Source organism: Pimephales promelas, chromosome 12 (assembly GCF_988280905.1).
Source record: "Pimephales promelas chromosome 12, fPimPro1.hap1.1, whole genome shotgun sequence".
Taxonomy (NCBI): Eukaryota; Metazoa; Chordata; class Actinopteri; order Cypriniformes; family Leuciscidae; genus Pimephales; species Pimephales promelas.
This window is the reverse complement of record NC_142780.1, coordinates 12,952,322-12,973,485: the sequence shown is the minus strand read 5'-3', so window position 1 is coordinate 12,973,485 and position 21,164 is coordinate 12,952,322. Positions and strand designations below refer to the sequence as shown.

Sequence of the window (21,164 nt, the reverse complement as noted above, 5' to 3'; positions counted from 1 at the left end):
CAGATGGCACATCCACACACCACCCACATTCCCTTCACTGACCGCCTGATGCCCATTGTACACAAAACTTCAAAGCACTTTGTTGCATTTAATGTACCAGGTTGATATTATGCACACTTTTGAGGAAGAACAAATATTTGGATTTGCTAAAGTTAGTGGAATTAGCTTATTAGCATAAAATCTCTGACAGATAAGCTTAATTTTGTTTGATATGCTAAGTATTAGGAAATATATGCATTACTGTGTATGGTGTTCAAGTTGTATGCGTGAAATAAAGTACTTCTTAGTAAAGAGACAGACATTTTAGACAGAGACAGACACTAGTTCCTCCAGCATGTAAAGTGCAGGTTCATTATTCCCTTACAAAAAAAAAAAAAAAAAAAAAAAAAGTATTGTTTTAGTACTATGGGACAGCTACTATACAGTGTTTTTGTTTTATTTTCTGATATTGGCACACCACTGTTTGAATATAATTGACTTCAGATAAACCTATTTATAAAGATAAGATATTAACAAATCAATCTGTGGTTGGTCACATTGCGAGTTGGACTTGGTTGGACCAAACTGCACTTTAGACCACAGCTTCTGGTCTGACTAGGGTTGGGTATCGTTTGAATTTGAACGATTCTGATTCCGATTCCTTTTTTCGATTCCGGTTCCTAACGATTCTCGATTTCGATTCTTTTAAGAGGCAGGGTCAAAAAAGTTTAGCTAACCTTGCTAACCAACGGTCTTTCTGAAGGAAATACTCCTTCTGTCACAAATACTTGTCACAAATTTTGCATTTTGCCGAGATTTCGTTAATTTTTAGAAAAGTGAAGCCACACTTTGGACCGCCGACGTAAGCTACTCTTGTTCGACTCGCGCGGTTATGCCAACACTTCCGGTAGACGCTTCTTCGTTGGTGTTGTTCAGCGGTTTCCTCTTCCGCTCGGCGGACTGTGAATATCGAAACTAGGAATTGAAATTTTAACTTTTGAACGATTCCGGGAAAAACGAAAAGTTAGTCCCGGTTCCAATCGATACTCGATACCCAACCCTAGGTCTGACTACATGTTAGGTTTCATAGTGCATTCTTCCATTCTCCAAAGCAACTTATGAAGGGTCGCAGGGATGCAGTAGCCTATCCCAGAGTATCGGGCAGAAGGCAGGGAAACATCCTGGATATATGGCAGGGCTTCAGACTGCAACCTAATGGTTGCATTTTGTGACCAAAATTTGAGAGTGTGCGACTGAATTTTACATCCAGTCGCACATGTGCGACCAGTAAATTTGCCACACGTTAAACGTATGGTTAATCGTGGAAGGGGCATGTCAATAAATCCGTGACAAGAATTCCGGGCGTAAACGTCTGTGGGAAGGAGACTGACACAAATATCACAACCTGCTATGTGCGTCTGAGCAACAAGTGATCGATCGATTCGTTACTAAGCAGCGAATGCAAATTACAAACAAAATGAAAGTGGAACGAAAATACGCTGCACATATATGCTTCACGGACCGTTTATTAGTTTAGACCAATAATAGACAGAGCAGCGCATAGCCTTTCTTATGTATATCTATGGAGCAGCACCCGAAACATTGACAGTAAAATAAAGCCCCAAACTTGCCAGTCGCGGGACGATCTCGATCACGCGACACTGCTACTAGGAGATCCAGTGAAGAAATCCATTGAATTCGCCTCAGAATAAATAACATCATCGCTACGAGATCCAGTGAGAAACATTTCCATTCGGCGCAGAGTTCTGTTATGAAGCATAGATATCACACCAAACAGCGCTGACGTGGAAACCAGGAGAAACACTTATAGAAGGTTTTCAGTCCACAAATCAGCAACATTCACCATGGATTTAGGCTAATGTAGTCACTTAACTCTAATCATAAATATGATAATGTGACAGAAATAGTCATACGCTTACAAGTAGCCTACTACACATCTTTTTCCAGCACTTCAAAACTATAATATCATATATAAATGTTTTATTTTTTGTATTTTTTATGTGATGACCAACACATTTTTTGTTCATCCTTTAAAGATTGTCCTAAAACGAAAACTCTTATTTAAACACTTATAAAAAAACCCCAAATACCATTGTAAACAGTAGGATGTTTATTGGCTATTTTCACTTCTTATATACACGTGTTCACTACTGTTTTTTAAATTAATATTAAGACATTGTAAATGATAATAACTAAGGTTAATTTCATCTACACCCTATTAAGCTTAGTAATTTATTATCGGCCCCAGTGCTACCAATTTTTTTTTTCTTTTTATAGAACTCGGTGTGAGTTCTCATTTGAGGTGGTGCCGCCCTCAAATTTGAGTCTGTGAACTTTAAATAAAACAGCATATCATAATGTTAAGTCTATTTATTATTAAATAATTTGTCAGTATTACAGTTATTTTGGGGGAAATTTGAATAATTGCATTGCAAGCTGATTTAAGGTGTGCCCCTAAATTTTCTGCTTGCGCTCCTAAAATTTTCAGTCAGGGGCAACAGCGCTCCTGGTAAAAAAAGTTAGTCTGGAGCCCTGTATGGTGGTTTCATGATATTATACTGAATTTTACATTGCTCTTGATGTGATAACCTGTCCCATCAGAGGCTTTCACCCAACTATACAGGTTCTGGCTATTAATAAAACATATTAGCAATTTGTTCTCTATCTACTGCAGAGACTAACCACCTCAGACTCGGAGTGAAACCTTAGGCATTAAAAACTTTTTATGCATACTGCGCAGCGTACCAACACTCAAATCACAATGCGTGTGCTGTTTCTGGAGCTGATAATTGTGTGAGATAATGCAGATCTATGCTGATAACAGAGAGCTGGAGAGCATTGTTTTTACTGCAGACACCATGCAGAGCAGATAGCACAGATGGGATAGAGGACAGATAAAAAAAATGGATGGAGAGAGCGGGGGAGAGATGGAGAAAGAATACAGTTTTGACTTGGTGCTGGTGGAAATGGAACATGACATTGACGATGCTGCACCCTATAAAGTAAAACTAGGACAAGGTCAGAGAGGAACAACAGTACAATTGTTAGGGCTAGTAACATATTAATATTATAGTGGAGTAAGACCTGCTAGATTCATCAGTATTACATTGATTTAGTAGGAAATGTTATCCAATGTATACCAGAATAGCATAAATTTCAGCTGCAGTCTTGACTATGATGCAGGCAGCTTTATGTGGATAGCCAATGGAGTGTGACATGGACCCTCGAAGACTAAACACAGGGATTATTTCTTTGGCTAGCCATTGTTTGATTAAGAAGTACCAGCTTACATATTGTTGCAGGATTCCAGTTTTGAGATGACAAAAACCTGGACCAGGAGCTGCAATGTATGTACACATTGCAGGTCTGACTGTCCTAACATTGTATGGGCACAAGTGATGGTAGAAACCAAGGGTGCCAAGCGAAGCAGTGTTTTTCGACAAGAGGAGGGGGCCCAACACTGAACCCTGAGGCACCCCGGTGGTTAGGTGATGAAACTTAGACGCCCTTCAACTCCAGGAAACCTTGAAAGATCTGCCTGTGGGGTAGGGCAGTTTTAACATAAATATGAAGTGGATAACATCCCCACAAGTAACAAATGAAGCACTGCAGGAAAAGAACTGCACAGGAAAATTGTCAATCACAGCAAAGTCACTCCTCCTTCCTGTTCCCAACCTCATCGACAATTCAGCTCACACCTTCGGCTGTGACCAGCAGCGTGGTATCCAGCCATAACGGTTCATCTTTCGAAAACAAGTTTTGCCCATGGAGGAGTGTGCAAATGTGTGTTTGTGAGCGGAGGCCGGTGGCCCGAGGCACCGTACCTGGGTCAATACTCTTTCATGCTGCAGCTGGGCTGAGCGACGAGGCCATTGTTGCTACTGTCACGCTGTGAGGGGCTCCAGTCTGCAGGGGTGGCCACAGCAGAGCTAATGAGCACGCCTCTTAGTCCCAGGAGTGGGAGCTTGCCGTGCAAAAGTGTGTGCATGTGTTTGTGTGTGAGCGAGCGTCTGCTAGCACCACTGTCCTGCTCCTTCCTCTGCATTATTCATGCACTCGATATACACTGCCACATTCTGCTACCCTGAGAGCATTGTGTGATGTGTATCTCAGGGAATGTCTCCCTACGTCCGTCCCTTCCCTGTCTCTAGCCGTCTCCTCGTTCGCCCCTTTCGTTCTCACCAACGACTCAGTGAACTGATTGAGAATGTAGAACAGCAGCCACACTTGTGTCCTTGTGGTCCAGGGCTCGTCACAGCAGGGGAGACGAAAATCATAATGATGAGGACCATATTTTTGGGCTTTTGCCACCTAATATTAACAGGATAGTGGGCAGAGGACAAGAAACAGAATCTGCAAATGATGCAGATTTGAAAGCTTGCTGACCACAGGAGAACCATGGTCCAATATGATGGAGCATGCGACCTAACTAGGGACTATCGATTCATTCATTAATCATTAGTTGATCAACCTTACCGATCGAATAACGATTAACTGATAAGCGCCTATTTTCTTGAGAATGTAAATTTCTCATGGTATCAATTTAACATAAAAAGCTAAATATTGCTTATATACTGAATAAAAATGCATGTTATATTGCTCAATTGATGTTTTATTGTAACAGCTGGGATATACGTCACAGAAAATGTAGTTTAACAAAATAAATTATGCACAGAAAATGTGTGCACTGGCTCAACTGTTTCATGTAAAACATTAAGCAACATCAATTAATTTTAAATAAAAATCTATATGGGTAGGCTTATCCTACCTACACTATATTAAGCCTACATATAATAATCTATCTGGTAAACTACTTACACAAAAAAACTTGAAACATTAGCAGCATGGGGTAGTCAAATGTACAACTTGTAACGAGTGGATATAAGGTGTGGCCCCTTTAAGAGCAGCACGCTCCCTGTTGAACTATCGGCAGTATTGTATGTGCCGTGCGCCTCGAACACCAATTTTGCTGTCTATGCGAAGTGAACACACCATGTATGAAAGTGTGACAGTGTGACAGACAGTTAGACTCGTTTTCCGGGAAAAATAACAAACCGGGAGGCGTCCGGGAGGTAGGGCTAAAAAACGGGAGAAACCCGGGAAAACGGGAGTGTTGACAGGTATGAGCTAAGCTATTGTTAGAATACACCTGGATTTTCGAGGTTAGCACACTGTAGCTGGTAGTCAATATCGATGCACTCCACTCCGTTTTGACCGCCTCATGTTTGTTTTCTTTTTTGCCGCCTCAAGCTTGTGTCGGCTCTCGAACATCGAGTCACATTCGCAATGTTCAATTAGCCGACAATTAATTTAATTTAATCTAGTAAATTCTTGTCGACAATTAATCGATAATCGATGAACCGTTTGCATCCCTAGACCTAACCCCAAGGTTACAGCAGACGTGAGAATCTGATCCGTAGATATGGCTTTTATTGTCCTCCAGAGAAGAAAAAATCTCTTCTCAACAATCGAGTTATTACTCATAGCAGTATCATAAGCGCTACAGTAGTAATGATGCTTGCCTTACCAATTACCACCAATCAGAACTTTGTCCTTAATGCAACTAATTGGCTGTAATAGAGGAAGTCAGGGAAAGTTTAAACAAAAAGAGTCAAACTTCTACAGATTCACAAATAAAGCAGCTATATCAAAAAAGCAGGAGGTTATGAAGAAACAAACAGTGTCATTTGCCTGTGAGAAGGAAGCTAATTACTCATGCTCGATGTGGATCAGAGCAGAGCAGTATTCTCCAGAGACTGAATCATTAGGTAGAATCAGACATGACAATAAAATAACACGCATACAGCAACACATCAGAGGGATGCCAAGAGAGTCTATATATGTGTGTGTGTGTGTGTGTAAGAAAAGCCCGACGGGGTGATTTATCTCCAGAAGTCTTGAAAGGCAGACAGCAGATGAGGGCAGTAATGTGACCAGGTCATTTCATTCCATTAGCACTGCAGTGACAGAGCTCGTGTGTAATTAGGACGGGGGACAGCAAGTCATAAATCAAAGAGGACAATTTAAAACAAAAACAACAGACATGCTTTAGTGCATAAAAAACACACACAAACAGAGAAGTACTCTGAGGTGCCACCAAATTGTTGACTCATTTTTGATCTTGTGATTAATGATGGTGTTTGTGCTGTTCCTTGCAGTCTGATTTATTAGTGTTGGTATACAACTATAGAGATACTGTATACATTTTTTAAAATTTTACATTCTAAGCAATTTTTTCCCCACTTATAATGCGATAAAGATGGTGAGAGGTGACAGCACATGAAGAATGCAATGCACAGATGACACATTTGTACAAATTTGTAAGCCAAAATTAGCTTGGAAGGAACTTTTTCTATCAACCGCCATCCAAAAGTCCACAAAATCAGCAATTGTTTAAATTGTTGAGTATTCAATTATTCAAAAATGACCAAAAATCACATCTATACGCCTTATTCACGGCAGCGCCATCTTTGATTTTTAGTGAGAATGAAAGCGAGGCTGTGAGGGATAGACTTGCATCTCTTCAATGGGCTGTACTGTTATTTAATGTGTTTTCGGATTGTTCTGCTCATAAAACACTGGAAAAATATCTTTGAAAGAAATGTCAGTTGACAAAAAACTCCCGACAATGTAGCTGTGAAAAATTTTAAGTAATCTAGCTACTTTATTCAGCTTTTTACAGCGGATGCCATTGGAAACACGGTAAGTCTATCCCTCACAGCCTTACTTTCATACCTGTCATGGCGCTGCTCTGAATAAGGTCTATAGCCATATGTTCCGCTAAGAGTGAGAATGAAGCAGACAGCACCTTTACTGAGTGCATTCTATGATCAATAAAGGAGCACCAGTCAATCACATGCTTTGTTAAACACAAATGGCACACTATATATATATATATATATATATATATATATATATATACGTAGGTTTAAGTGCTTACAAACACACAGTCCTCTCTACCACAGCTAAACTAAAGAAAGCCATTTTTTACATCTCCCTCTAAATCCTGGATGAGAGACACAGAGACAGGTGGAGACAGTAAGAGACAGACAGATGAAAGGAGAGACAGTGTTAAAACAACAGAAGTGTTGTGATCTGGCTCGATGACACTAATGAGGCCTATAATAGCTCTTGATGGAGGGAGAAGATCCTAGGGGGGCAAAAACGGGGGTGGGTGATCGAGAGAGAGAGAGAGAGAGAGGGTGTGCTTTCACACAAGCATATGAAACACTGAAGCACACCTTACACTGTAAAGATTACACTGCACACATCACAGTGATGAAATAGGAAATAAAAAAAGTGTTTGGTGATTACACAAAAAGAGAAAGAGAAAGATGGGGAAAAGTAGATAGGTGTGACAGATTGGTAGAGCACTTAGAACAAAAAGTGATCCGTGTAGACTATGTTCTGGGAGACGGCAGTCTAATTTAACAAACCAATATAATTTAAATTATGAAGTGGGAAACGGCTTTCTAAATTAGGCCATTACGCTAAAGACAACGCTTTTCTTTGCAGTTCATTGTGGTTGTAATCAAGGGTGGTAGAATTTTAAAAGAATTGCTGCTAACCTGTATGACTTGAGGTGCGGCCAAATTAGTGAGATTTCAGCTTTATTGAGTGGGCAAAACACGCTTTATTGCGTGTCAATTGTGTAGTGATGTATGAAGCACAGGCCACAAGAAAGTTGCTTTCAAATCAACAAGATTTCTGTTGGTCAATGTGGCAAATTCGCACGACCAACTTGAGCCAGTTTTCTGAAAATTTGGGGATAATGGGGAAAATTTTCACAATTTGACGAAACTCCAATTGAAACCCTACAAAAAAGTGCTCTATAGACATACTCAAATGTTATCCAAAAAAAAAAAAGCAGAATAAGCATGGAATAAGCAGCGCAACTGTTTATCACTAGAAATATGAGAAATTGTACTTGAGCTCCAAATATATATTTCCAAAGGATCATGTGACACTGGAGACTGCTTTGCATCACAGAAATAAATAACATTTTAAAATATTTTAAAATAGAAAACAATTATTTTAAATTGTAATTATATTTCACAATTCTTTGAACATTTTGATACAAATCGATGTAAACTTTGGTGATCCTGGTGAGATACTTTTTTTCAAAAAAGTTAAAACAGTCTGACCAAACCCAAACGTTTGAACAGTAGTAGTCACTGACTTTTTATTAGCCAGATATATTTTATTTCCCTGAATAATACAAACTTCTCAATACAATCGAGGTGTGTGACCCCAGTAGATTTATACTTGTGAAAGAAATGTGTTGATGGGATAACAGGCCTGGGCCACTGCTCTAATATGAAAATCACAATAATATATAAGATCTTTGTTAAAGTGGACATGAACTGACAATTAAAAATGTGCTTGATCTTTTGACAGTTAAGAGTTTGCAATACCATACAATTAAAAATACCCTATAAGTTTCAAAACTCAAAACTTCCTTGTTATTCCAAAATGATAGGATCTCCTTTTCTTACAACAATGTGAATGTCTCAGCAGTGCATCATTTGTTTGTATTCGGTGCATTTTACTGTAGATTATTTGGTGAATCAGTTGCGATTTCGATGCAGGCTTTGCAAACAGATTTTTACGATATGGATCTGCCAGCAACGTCACAAACATCTAAGTAACCATGTTCATTCTAATGCCTGATCTGTGATCAGTGATTCTGATGTGTAATCAAGTTCAGACAGATAATCTGTCTCTCAAAATCATCGAATATTGTTTATGCATCAGTAATTCAAGCTAGTGACTGACTAAACTATCAACTTCGCATCATTTCTCTTAGTAGAATGAAATTAATCTTATTTAAACTGTAAATCATTTCTATACAGAAAGCGATTAAAGAAAACTCCATTTCCAATCGCCCAAGCTGTCATTCACACAAAGTTTATGAAATAACACTTGCCAATGAAATAATAATGCTGTTACACTGCACAACAAAGCTCTTACTGTATTTACATTGTGTTTGCATTGTTATTTGGTGAAAGCATTCATGAGAGTGATCAAAAGACTGATCTAAACATAATTCTTTAATCAATACTTTTCATGATTTGTCAATCTCGATAGCATTAATAGTAAAAACTTTGTAAAAGAATTCGAGAGATTTTCACATGTAATGCTGGCTATTCATTTGGAAACATGTCAGCCAATCACAGCAGTCTCACAGGCTAAATCAAGCTTTGAAAAATGCCTTTTATTTATAAATTATATAAGTAAATACACTTACATTTTAGGGGCACCCAAAGAAACTTTATAAAATAATAAAATAATCCAGTTCATGACCCGTTTAATGTCTACAAACCCAATTGTACTGGAAGCAGATGTAATGAAAGCAGAAATCATGTTTTAATTGCTGTCATGGAGTTCATCTTCCTTTAAAACTGTGTAATTGTGTGAGAGCCAGATGCTGTGCTGGTGTTTCTGACAGCGTCTTTCCAGAGACTAGTAACATAACCTTAACTGAAAATATGTCTCTTCTCCGTCTAGACAGATTCCACGTCTGAAGCTCAGAGCAGTTTGAGATTTGTTTGCCTTCAGAGGAATAGATTCAGTTCTTATCAGGAGGGGAAAAACTGATGCAATCAATGAAGGGATACCAACAAGACTGCAAACTTTCTGATATCAGGGTTTCCACACATTGACATTAACATTTGTTTAAACATATTTCTTATTAGGGGCTAAACAACAAAGGTGAATAAGCACCTACTGCATCCATTAGTTTTATTTTTATTAGTTACTTTCTAAATTAATTTTTGTCTGCAATTTAACATTTTTTGAAAAGTATAGTTATATATATATTTTTTTAGCTTCTCCTAGACTACTGCTCCAGTTTTCAAAAAACATTTAATTGGATAATCCTTGGACCACAGAGACAACATTTTATGCAATTCAAGATGATTAGTCAAACCATTTTTAAAAAACTTGCAAACAATTCACAGAACTGAATTAGCACTGCGGGTGTGTCCGAATCCACTTTTGCTAGTTTAACAACGGGAAAAATGGTCGTTGTCCTTGACGCATGGTCTAACATGGTTGTCCCTATTCTCTTAATGAGTAATGGGTTTGTTTTGGGTGCAATGTGCAATAAAACAATCAGAGTCTAATCTCCCATTCTTGTTTGCGCCATGGCGGACTGCTACTTACATTGCACAATTTGCAAGCGGAAAGAATGAACGCTTCTCCAGAGAGGACACGGATCTGCTTGTGCGCACAAGACCATCCACAAAACAATTCCACCATATCTTTATGTACACAATAATAATTGGCATGTTTGTATACTGCTGCACACACTTTGTGTGTAAAAAGCAGAGTGTACGCATGTTGTGCACCCGCCTATAGGCGCATATAACTAAATGTGCCCTTTAAATACACACCCACACACACACACACACACACAAACACACAAAAAAGACCAGGTTTCAGTTGGTCAATGGCACAGTCTATTTCAGTTGCCTCAAAATAGCAACGTGCAAACTATGTGCCTGAACACACTTTGTTTTCAGACCAGTACACAACGGGGCACAAATGCATTTGCTATTTAAAAACTGCGTCGGGCAAAAACTAGCAAAAAACACAAGTCTGGCGCCGCATTGATCATTAAACACTGTCCACCGTTCTGGCCATCAACCATTTTGAATTATATATATTAGGGTGTGCAAAAATATCAATACAGCTAACTATCGGATATTCCAACCTTCTGTATCGATTTTTTTTTTTAAAATCATGTTTTAATCGGATTTAAAAATGGTAAATTGATTGCCTCAAATTCACCCACTCTTTCATAAACTTACACTTTCATAAAATGACGTTAACATTTCATCAAATCTCTCTGTGTGAAACGATCTCCACAGTTCCAGTAGATCGCTGGCTCCCTTTCTAAAATGCTAACGGTTGTCTATTTTATTCAGGCTAGTCAGCAGTGCAAAGACAGTTCACCCGAAAATAGCTAAAATAGTTAGATCGTCAGGCTGACCGGGAGAGGGGGAGCAAGAAGCGGCCGCCACCAGCACCTGACTAGCCTTCTTGTGGGTTAATGATTCAGAAGAACTGTGCTGGGAGGACTCGGTAGATGACGGCAGTCGCGTATCTTCCTCAACTCTTGCTTTTTTCAAATAGCACATTAAAGAAAGTTGTTTAGCCATTATTGTGGCGCCGGCACCACTCAGAGAGTTTCCCTTTCGGAACCCCCAGCAACCATAACAACCAATAATGTTTCGGAGTGAGGACTTTCTACAACTTGCTTGGAAAACAAATTAAACACACACACACACACACACACACACACACCAGTCAACAATAAATCAGGTTTATATTACTATATTTTCTTAAATACAATTGATTAATAAAAATAAACTAAAAATGTATTTTTATTAAACTTGCCTGGGCGGGCCAGTGACGCCCTGGCCCATTACTGGCTACGCCCCTGATATATGCCCCCGCAATATATCACGATACATCATATTGTTATATGATTCGCGATATGTATCGAATTGTGAGGCTCTTGCCAATTCACAGCCCTATATATATATATATATATATATATGTGTGTGTGTGTGTGTGTGTGTGTGTGTGTGTGTGTGTGTGTATTGCAGTATTCATTACAAACGTCGGTATGTCATCGTAACTATAATTTGTATCTATGGATTTTCAACAATTTCCCTAAAATCGTCAACAAATGCCTTTAAGTGATGCAGCGTTTTCTGTTGATCCGTAAACTTCATTAAAATTACACTATGTAACTATTGGCCTTGTAGCAGTAAAAAACTGCATGCATTTTGCAGAAGAACATTGTTTTGGTGATGCTTCGGTTCAGCATGACTGTGCAGATGAATATGGTAAACTTACTGATCATTAAACATGCCCTACTAGGCTTAAAGCTGCAGTAGATAACTTTTGTAAATAAATATATATTTTAAACTATTTGTTAAAACTGTCATTATGTCCTGACAGTGGACTATGAGACAGATAATCTGTGAAAAAATAAATAAATTAGCCTCTCTGGTTCCACCCAGTGGTCCTATTGCCATTTGCGGAAAAAAACCGCTCCCGGTCAGAAACAACCAATCAGAGCCAGGAGGAGTGTCTTAGCAGTGTCAAACACGCTTGTGTACGCGCTGATCACACCCCTCTCTTGCATAGCGCGCCATCATTCGAACCAAACTCAAGATTGCCGGTGTTCTGCAGCTGTGCTAATGGTGGAGAAACAACCTAAACTGCCAATTTCTTGAGTGGCACCTACTCATAAAACAAAGAAGGGTAAAAGGAAAAAAAAATGATGACGATAAACAATAGGGCTGGGTAAAAATATCGATTCATCAATGCATTGCAATTTTTTGCCTCTCAATTCAATATCGATTCATCAAATCCTATGAATCGATTCAGCCATCCAGGCCACTGTGGGCTACACTCTAGTGAGAGCGTCCAGCGTTGTACAAGTCGCGCTTTAGCCCTTAGCAAAACAGCGCGATGACGGACAGCAGCTGCACTCCGTTCAAGCCTGATTCAAGCCTGCACTGCCAACATTAAAAGCCGACGTTTGGGCTCATTTTGGATTCCACTGTAAGCCGGGAACTATGGAAGCTTGTTTCCGCCACAGAATGGAAAATAAAAAAAGGTAATTGCGACTTTTTATCTCACAATTCCGACTTTTTTTTTCCTCACAATTGGGAGTTTATCTCTCGCAATTCTGACTTTATTTCTCAGAATTGCAAGATATAAAGTCAGAATTGCGAGATATAAAGTCACAATTGCGTGATATAACGTCGCAATTGGGTGTTGTAAAGTCAGAAATGCATGATATAAAGTCAGAAATGCATGATATAAAGTCAGAATTGCGTGATATAAAGTCAGAAATGCATGATATAAAGTCTATGAGATATAAACTTCTGAGAGGGAAAAAGGTTAGTATTTTTTCCCCCTTAGGATTGGCCTGATAACTCGCAATTGCTGTTAAGTGTGATCAGCTATTAAGTGTTATTGTTTACAAAATTATAATTAGAATATAATATTGCACTTTTTTGAGTATGCACATTTTGTGCTTCTGTTTACATTTCTTTTATAACTTGAATGTATAGGAAGAAAGAAATATACTTTCTACTACTTAGTTACTTGCACTTTAGAGGTGTTGTTAAAGCACTGTACAGTGCTTGTCACAGTTGTGTTTGAATTCAACACATACAATATTGTACATTTTTATTCTGCTGAATAAACCATGACAGGAAACAAACATGCTGGGGTCAATTTGTTCTTTAACATTGGTAAAACTGCGCACATTACTTAAAAATATACTCAGGCACTTAATTACTTGTGTATTTACTTATTATTGAATCGATATCGAAGCTAATAAGTCAATATTGAATCGAAATCGAATCGAAGCCTCAAGAATTGAAATCGAATCAAATTGTGAAATACCTAACAATACCCAGCCCTAATAAACAAGCAAAAAAAGAAAGAATTAGACAGAGCCCATTGACTCGGTGTCTAGCCGCGGAACATATAGATAAAATGTCACGCACTGTGCAAAGGAACAATTGAAACCTGCTAATTCACTGGCTTGTCATGTTGCTGAAATAATATTGTGGTGAGCAGGACAACGCCGGGGGACAGGAACATGAGCACCGCAAGGCTGTCAGTGATAAAGAACGACACCTGTGAGACGCACCAGTCTCACATCTCTCACGGAGCAGTGGAGGCATAAAGGAGGATCGACGACAGTGGCGAGAGGAAAAGGCCTGACGTTGTGCGTTGACGTTTTACGTTGTGATTGTATGTTCTGTTTTGTGTGTTGTCCGTGATGGGCTGCTGGCTTATACTTTAATTTTCAGAGAGAAAGGGGGTGGGACCTGTAAGTTGTGCTTGTTTACATTTTCAGGCTAAGTCAACTGGAGCTTTAAGAGATAACCAGTTTAGATGAAAAGGATCTCCAGCTGACTAGCAAAAGATATTACTGCAGCTGTACCCATTAATAGACACGGCTAAATATTGAATGATCAAGCGAAAAGCAGGAAACACATTGCTAGAGCTAACTATGTAATCTTCCTGACGAGAAAGTCACAACCTCAATGTTGGAGTCTAACTATCTTTCCGGATATCTACACTGAGGTGTCGAGATCCTGGACCAAGCCTGTTTCTGTCCTTGTCTTGAGTCGTCACTATCAAATTATTCATCGATTGTGGGACTAAACGAATACATGAATGGAGAGATGCCCACGATTTAAGAGACACTTGCCAATTATCTCTCTCCTGCGTCAGAATCGTCCTTAAAGATTCCAACGCCACCCACCAATACATCCAAAAATAAGTACATCCTGAATTTTTGGTTTCTGGACAGAATTTCCAATACAGGTGCATCACTAGCTTTAAGTATTAATTTTAGCACTTGGTCTGATCCTACCTGCCATGCTTGCTGAGCTTCCTATTTTGCCAATGTCATGTTTGGCCTCGATAATTGCTATGTTTATTACTGTTATTAATTTTATTATTATTCATATTTTCCAGTATGATTTCTAAGAACTAACTGGAACCAATCAAAGTTGATTGATGAAATCATTCTTTACAGATAATTTTGAAATTAATTAAATTCCCTGAATTTCCAAGGTTGTCCGTGACTGTAGAAACCCTGATTGCCTTAATTAACTTTTCCTTTATTGGACAGTGGTGCAATATCAGCAAAAAAAGAAAAGAAGGAGAGCAATTTTATCCACAGAAGCTCATAGGAATCTGAATTTATTTTTCAGTGCCTGAGTGTCCCTGAAGTGTCAGTCTGAGTTTGTGGCTGGGCAGTGTGTGAGTGATTTGTTTGGATGAGGTCACTCTCTTCTCTCTGGAGTCTGCCAAAGCCAACAGCTCCTATCCAAATATCTGCAGTGTTTCAGCGCAGATGAAGTCATCAGAACACTGATGACTCAACCACAGGCTGGGCAAGAGGTGCATACTATAAACAAACACACATTCCCATGAGCAGAGGATAGCCATATATTCACACACAATAACAAATCCACAAGTTTTACATGTTTTTTTAAAGTACGCATGCATGCACACACACACACAACAGCGTTGCCTTTGGCTTTTGGCTTGTTTAGTTGGGGGACGCTTATAAAGCGCTATATAAATAAAGGTGACTTGACTTGACTCTCCTGCAATAAGAAAGGAGGACCTTTCCTGGATCTTGGAGAGTGACCATAACACTAGTATTTATTTTATCCATTGGAAATTGATTGGTTTTTATATCAGCGGTTTTCAACTAGTGGCCTTTTTAAAGGGTTAATTCACCCCAAAATGACAATTCTCTCAGTATAATTCCTCGCACTCATGTTGTTCCAACCCCGTAAGACTTTCGTTCATCTTTGGAACACAAATTAAGATATTTTTGATTAAATCTGAGAGCTGAATCACTTCTCCATTGGCGTTGAAACTTAGTTAAGTTAGTTAATTTAACTTAGTTAAGCCGAAAAAAACTAAAGACCAGTCCAAGTGACTACAGTGGCTCAATCTTAAGTTTTTCAAGCTACGAGAGTACTTTTTGTGCGCAAAAAACAAACAAAAATAACGACTTTATTACTCATGTCCTTCTCAGTGGGCTGTGAGATTTCACGTACAGTAGTGAAACTGCGCAAAGCTTCTATGTTGTACTTCACACGTAAGCTCACTATTGGCCGACGCTGGTCATGTGTGTGATGCGTGTGACGAACAATCTAGAAGCTTTGCGTGGTTTCACAACGTGAAACCCTCTAAACTTTCAAGGGGGACCTCAAGACTTTCTTTTTCTTTGAAGAACCATGTTCCAATGACCTAGGAAAAATGTTGGTATCCTGATTTTTAAAAGTGTGATTTCTAGACAAGGAACAGTCATGTAAATAAATATAATATTAAAACTCGATGGGCATTTTTCCATAATGAAAATACATTTTTCCAAGTTAAAAAATATTTGAGTTTGAAAAAAAAAAATTATCCAGTAAAACATGAAATCATTGGGCCTTTGAATATTGGTGTGGATAATGGGGGTCAAAAAGTTTAAGAATAATTGCTCAATATGACATGAAATTGAACGAGAGGTGCTGAAAATTAAGTGTTCATAGTAACGGAAATTTCAGAAGTGAAGCAACTGGTTGAATTTTACCGAGAGTTTCCAAAGGGGAGCATTTTTTCATGATAAAATCAGGAACACTTAGTAAATAGAGTCAATTTTTATTAAATGTTGACCGACTGCACAGTGCAAATGAAATAAGCACATCTTGGTATAATTATGCAAATCTTCTCTGCCTTGCAAATTATAAAATACATTTTTATAGATAATCGAGGCAAACTGTTGAAAACATGGATAACGAAAGGGATCCTGGGATTAATCCTGATTGAAAAATCAGTCACCCTCATGGTCTCGCCCGTCATAAATAAGAATGATCAATGACACGCTGACTTTCACACAGCCAATGATAGTGTGATGAATGTAAACATCCCTGCTGTGTTATTTTAATCCAGACTGATGATTTATAATTTGTCCTTGCTGATACTGGACAGTCCCCTAATCAACAAATATATGCAGATGAGACGAGAGGATCAAGAAAGAGGAGAGCGGATTTTAATACATGCTACTGTACATTTAAGACGTCAATATATAAATGACCTCAGTAATGATCGGATAATATATTCACATGTAGAAACAGAAAGAAAGAAAGAAAGAAAGAAAGAAAGAAAGAAAGAAAGAAAGAAAGAAAGAAAGAAAGAAAGAAAGAAAGAAAGAAAGAAAGAAAGAAAGAAAGAAAGAAAGAAAAGAGACAGCAACAGTCATGAGGGTCTGGGTGCCTCGTTATGTATGGTTGTAACCAATCTTTCAGCGACCCAGAAGGCCACACTGCACAGCGAGCACAGTTCATGCCCTCCCACCACACAAACATACAATATTAAAGAGACGATTCGACCTGCCACACACAGACACATCACATATTGAGCCGACACACTGACTCTGACAGCAGCAGAATTTAAAATAAACAAATAAAATAATAATAAAAAACTCCCTGCTTGTTCCTTGTCCAGTCTCACAGGAAATTGAGCTCAAAACACAATTTCCTTCAAATGTGATCTCCTGGTATTACTATTCTTATTATTCCTATACTCTTTAGAGACAACATGGTGTATTAAATAAATAAATAAATAAATAATATTAATAAATAAAATTAGAAAATTAGTTTGAACTTTAATTTCTCTCTTAGAAGGAAAACAGTCTTTCTTTCTTATTCCTCTGCTTAGTGTTAACATTTAGCTAGTAAAAGGGCCCCTACTATGCTCATTTACAGGTACATTATTTTGTTCATGATTGATGATTTATTGTTTATCCTTCCCCGCTGTGTTGTGACAGGTCTACCGCTTAGAGCGTACTGAAGGAAGGATAAGCTACACAAATGTACTATCATTTATTCTTTATATATGGAAAACTCTGGCTGCTCCAGATGGCCAATCTGCCCCTGGGCCCCTTTGTAACTTTGCAGATTGGCTAAACGGCTAAATGTGTCTCTTTCACCTGCTTGTCATTAAATCAACATAGATTTTATTGTTGATTCCGCAAGAATAAACATAGATTATAGGCCAAAAGTCGAATGAACGAGTACTTATGTCCTTTTGATTTCTTACAGGTTAGGCTGTTGTTGGCCTGAACACGCTAGCATTCTGCTATTGACGTCATCACAGTTTTGAACGGATTTTTAGAACAGATAAATGCAATTTCAGCTGAGTGTATTTTCTTAGCCCTCCCCTTTGAATGCAACTTTAAAATTACTTGACAAAAAATTACATCTTGAGAAAAGTGGATTTCTGGGGGTGAAACCCCATTGACTCCCATTCATTCTGCACTCCACCGTGAGCGCCCCCGCATGGACAGAGACGTGTTACTGCAGCCAGTCCAGAAACCGGAAGTAACCAGCCAGTGCCAATTCTCTTCAATTAGACATTCTCTGATAATAGGTCAAATCAAATATGAAAATACAAACCAGATAAATATGTATGTGTATATATTTAGCAACTTAAAATACACATATCCAATGTCCCAATTTGCCCATATTCACCGTACACAGCAAAAATGTACCATTCGCTTTTACTGCAACACGTTACGAATCATTCCCATTGCATTCAAGAGTGCAGCTCAGCTGGTCTGAGATCAGTTTTTGCACGGACTCACCAATCGTTTCAGCACGCGGAGCAGTAATTTCTGCTGTCTGGGCTCAGTGTGCATCTGCAGCGCGTGTGCCAGGCTGAGCATCTCCTCCGACTGCAGGCGCTCCACACCCTCTCCTCCATACAGCTGAGCCAGCAGAGACACACAGTGACTGGCCTCCTCGTACACCTCACTGTCATTACACGCCAGCTATGGGAGAGAAACGATTCATATGAAACACACTATGGTAATGTCTATACCAGCACCAAAAAAAATGATGCATCTCTTGATGGAAATAAATGTTGTGGTGTTATTTCCATCAAAAGATGCATCGATTATTTAGTCATGCACTCTGTAAAGTCTCCTCCAGCAAATCCCAGAAACTTTCAATGAATGAATGGTTTGGACTCAGAGGTGCCAATTTATGTGTGAAAATGGCACTTCATGCTCCCTCCCAACCATTCTTTCACAATTTGAGCGGAATGATTCTTGACATTGTCATCCTGGCATTTGTCTTCTTACATGGTTGTTTAAGAAATGAAAAGCTACACACTCCATCAATTAAGGTTAGAAGAACTGTTGCCAGATAAATAACACTGCAATAATTATCCAATAATAGACTCTTGAGCATTTGCCTATTAGACCTTTTCTTCTGGCCGGGCAGTGTATATTATATACAAACTATTTTTACATTGTTACATTTACAGAGTTAATAAAAATCTTTTCAATTGTTCAATATATAGTACCTGGAACTATAGCAGTTCGAAAGAACAGGCTGAATTATTGAACAGCTGAGCTGCAGCCAAACTCTCCCTTCAAGCAAATGTTTCTCAGACTTTTATATTGCTTTTTTGTTGCTTTTGGGAAATATCAAACTATAGCCTTCATCAGTCTCAGCACTACAAATCTGTCTGTCCATGTAAGGTCAATAATAGTGGTCTAGAGAATCTCTTATATATTTATTTTAGAACTTCTCATTAAGTGTTTCTCTCATACTTTTAGGGACACATGGTATGAAAAACTGGATTTTTTTCCACCTTTTTTGAAATTTACATTGGGCAGATACTTTTATCCAAAGTGATTGCATTCAAGGTAAACATTGAATAAGTGTAAGAGTATTCCCTGGTCATCAAAACCCATGAACCAAGAGTTTGATGAATAATGCGGGCATAGACAAGATCATAAGGGACAACTCTGTTACAAATGTCGTTCATGGCTTTGACATTCGTATTCAACAACTTGGTTTACATAAAAAAGCTCTGTAATCCAAAATTCTGAATTTCCAGAAACAAGAAATCTGCCTCTTCACACTGAAAATGGAGTGATCATGCCACAAAACTCAAACAGCTGTGATACTTAAAGGGATAGTTCACGCAAAAATAAAAGATTTGTCATTATCCATTCGCCCTTATGTTGTTTCAAACCTGTATAACCTTATGTGGAACAAGACGATATTAGGCAGAATGTTATGAACTCACAGCCTGTCACCATTCTGGCAGTTATGAAAAATGACAGTTAACTCTTGTCCCCACCATTGACAGAATTTTCCGGCAATCTATGTTATAAGGTAGGGGGCGCTATTACGCATCTTCTGAAAGAGAAAATAATCTCTGGGCGCAACATTTGTCAGTAGAATTTTTTAAAATGAAAAAAAAAAAAATGTCACCACATTTTTGTTTTGTATTGCTGTTTAATACACAGCTAAGACCAATTATTGTATTGGATTTATGGCTAAAAAGATATTACAAAGTCTGTGTAAACACCTTTTGCGAGAATTATTTTAAAAAGTGTTTATTATTAAAATTAAAGCTGCAAGCAGCGATGGGCGGGCCCTCGCACCTGTAGCGCGTCGGGGTCTGAGGCGGCCGCGTTGCATTTTCTGCAGCTCAGCCAGTGCGGCTGTGCATTTGCTACGCTGCTTTGTTAAAGGTCACTTCCTGTTGCCAGCAGGTGGCGCTATGACTGTGGGTGAATGTCGGCATGAAGATTTGTTCATTGCGGGACTCTTGTCAAAGGTGTAAAATTTCATGCAGATCTGGGCTTTTACAGCCAAGTTACTACAACTTCCTGTTTCATGGCGAAGCATCGACGCCACGGACACGCCCATGGACGAAAACGCACAGATAGCACAACTTTACATCGTCAATGCCTTTAGAAGGCACAGCAGAAATGTGATGTCGATCCGACTAAAGCCCTAGGAGGAGTTAGTTAAAGTACGTAATGAGTAAATCATCCAAAAAAGGCGGTAACATTAGAAATGGCTGACTTCCTGTTGAGTTTAGGGCATCGCTCCAAGAGACTTTTCTGTGCGTCTGGACATGGTAGATGTACCACAGGAATTTCGTACATGTCGGTCAAACATGCGACGGGGGCTGCTTCGTTAAAAGTCACTTCCTCTTGCCACTAGGTGGCGCTATGAATGTGGGTGAATGTCGGCATGTAGATTTGTTCAGGGCGGGACTCTTGTCAAATGTGTAAAATTTCGTGTAGATCTGGGCATTTACAGCCAAGTTACTACAAGTTTCTGTTTCATGGCGAATCATCAACGCCACGGACACGCCCATCGACGAAAACGCGCAGATAGCACAACTTTACATCGTCAATGCCTTTAGAAGGTACAGCAGAAATTTAAAGTCGATCCGACTAAATCCCTAGGAGGAGTTCGTTAAAGTACGTAATGAGTAAATCATCCAAAAATGGCGGTAAAATTAGAAATGGCCGATTTCTTGTTGAGTTTAGGGCATCGCTCCAAGAGACTTTTCTGTGCGTCTGGATATGTTAGTTGTACCACAAAAATTTCGTACATGTCGGTCAAACATGCGGCGGGGGCTGCTTCGTTAAAGGTCACTTCCTGTTGCCAATAGGTGGCGCTATGACTGTGGGTGAATGTCGGCATGTAGATTTGTTCAGGGCGGGACTCTTGTCAAATATGTAAAATTTCGTGTAGATCTGGGCATTTACAGCCAAGTTACTACAACTTCCTGTTTCATGGCGAATC

At 38.9% G+C, this 21,164-nt stretch overlaps 1 protein-coding gene across 2 annotated transcripts in view; it reads right to left on the bottom strand.

The window, feature by feature from the left end:
- The window catches only part of ulk4 (unc-51 like kinase 4), a 256,347-nt gene that overhangs the window by 25,891 nt on the left and 209,292 nt on the right, over window positions 1-21,164 (bottom strand). For both annotated transcript variants that reach the window (XM_089117516.1, XM_089117518.1), the window contains exon 35: window positions 18,191-18,376. In XM_089117516.1, coding sequence (XP_088973642.1) covers window positions 18,191-18,376 — 186 coding nt within the window. The remainder of the gene's footprint in view (window positions 1-18,190; window positions 18,377-21,164) is intronic.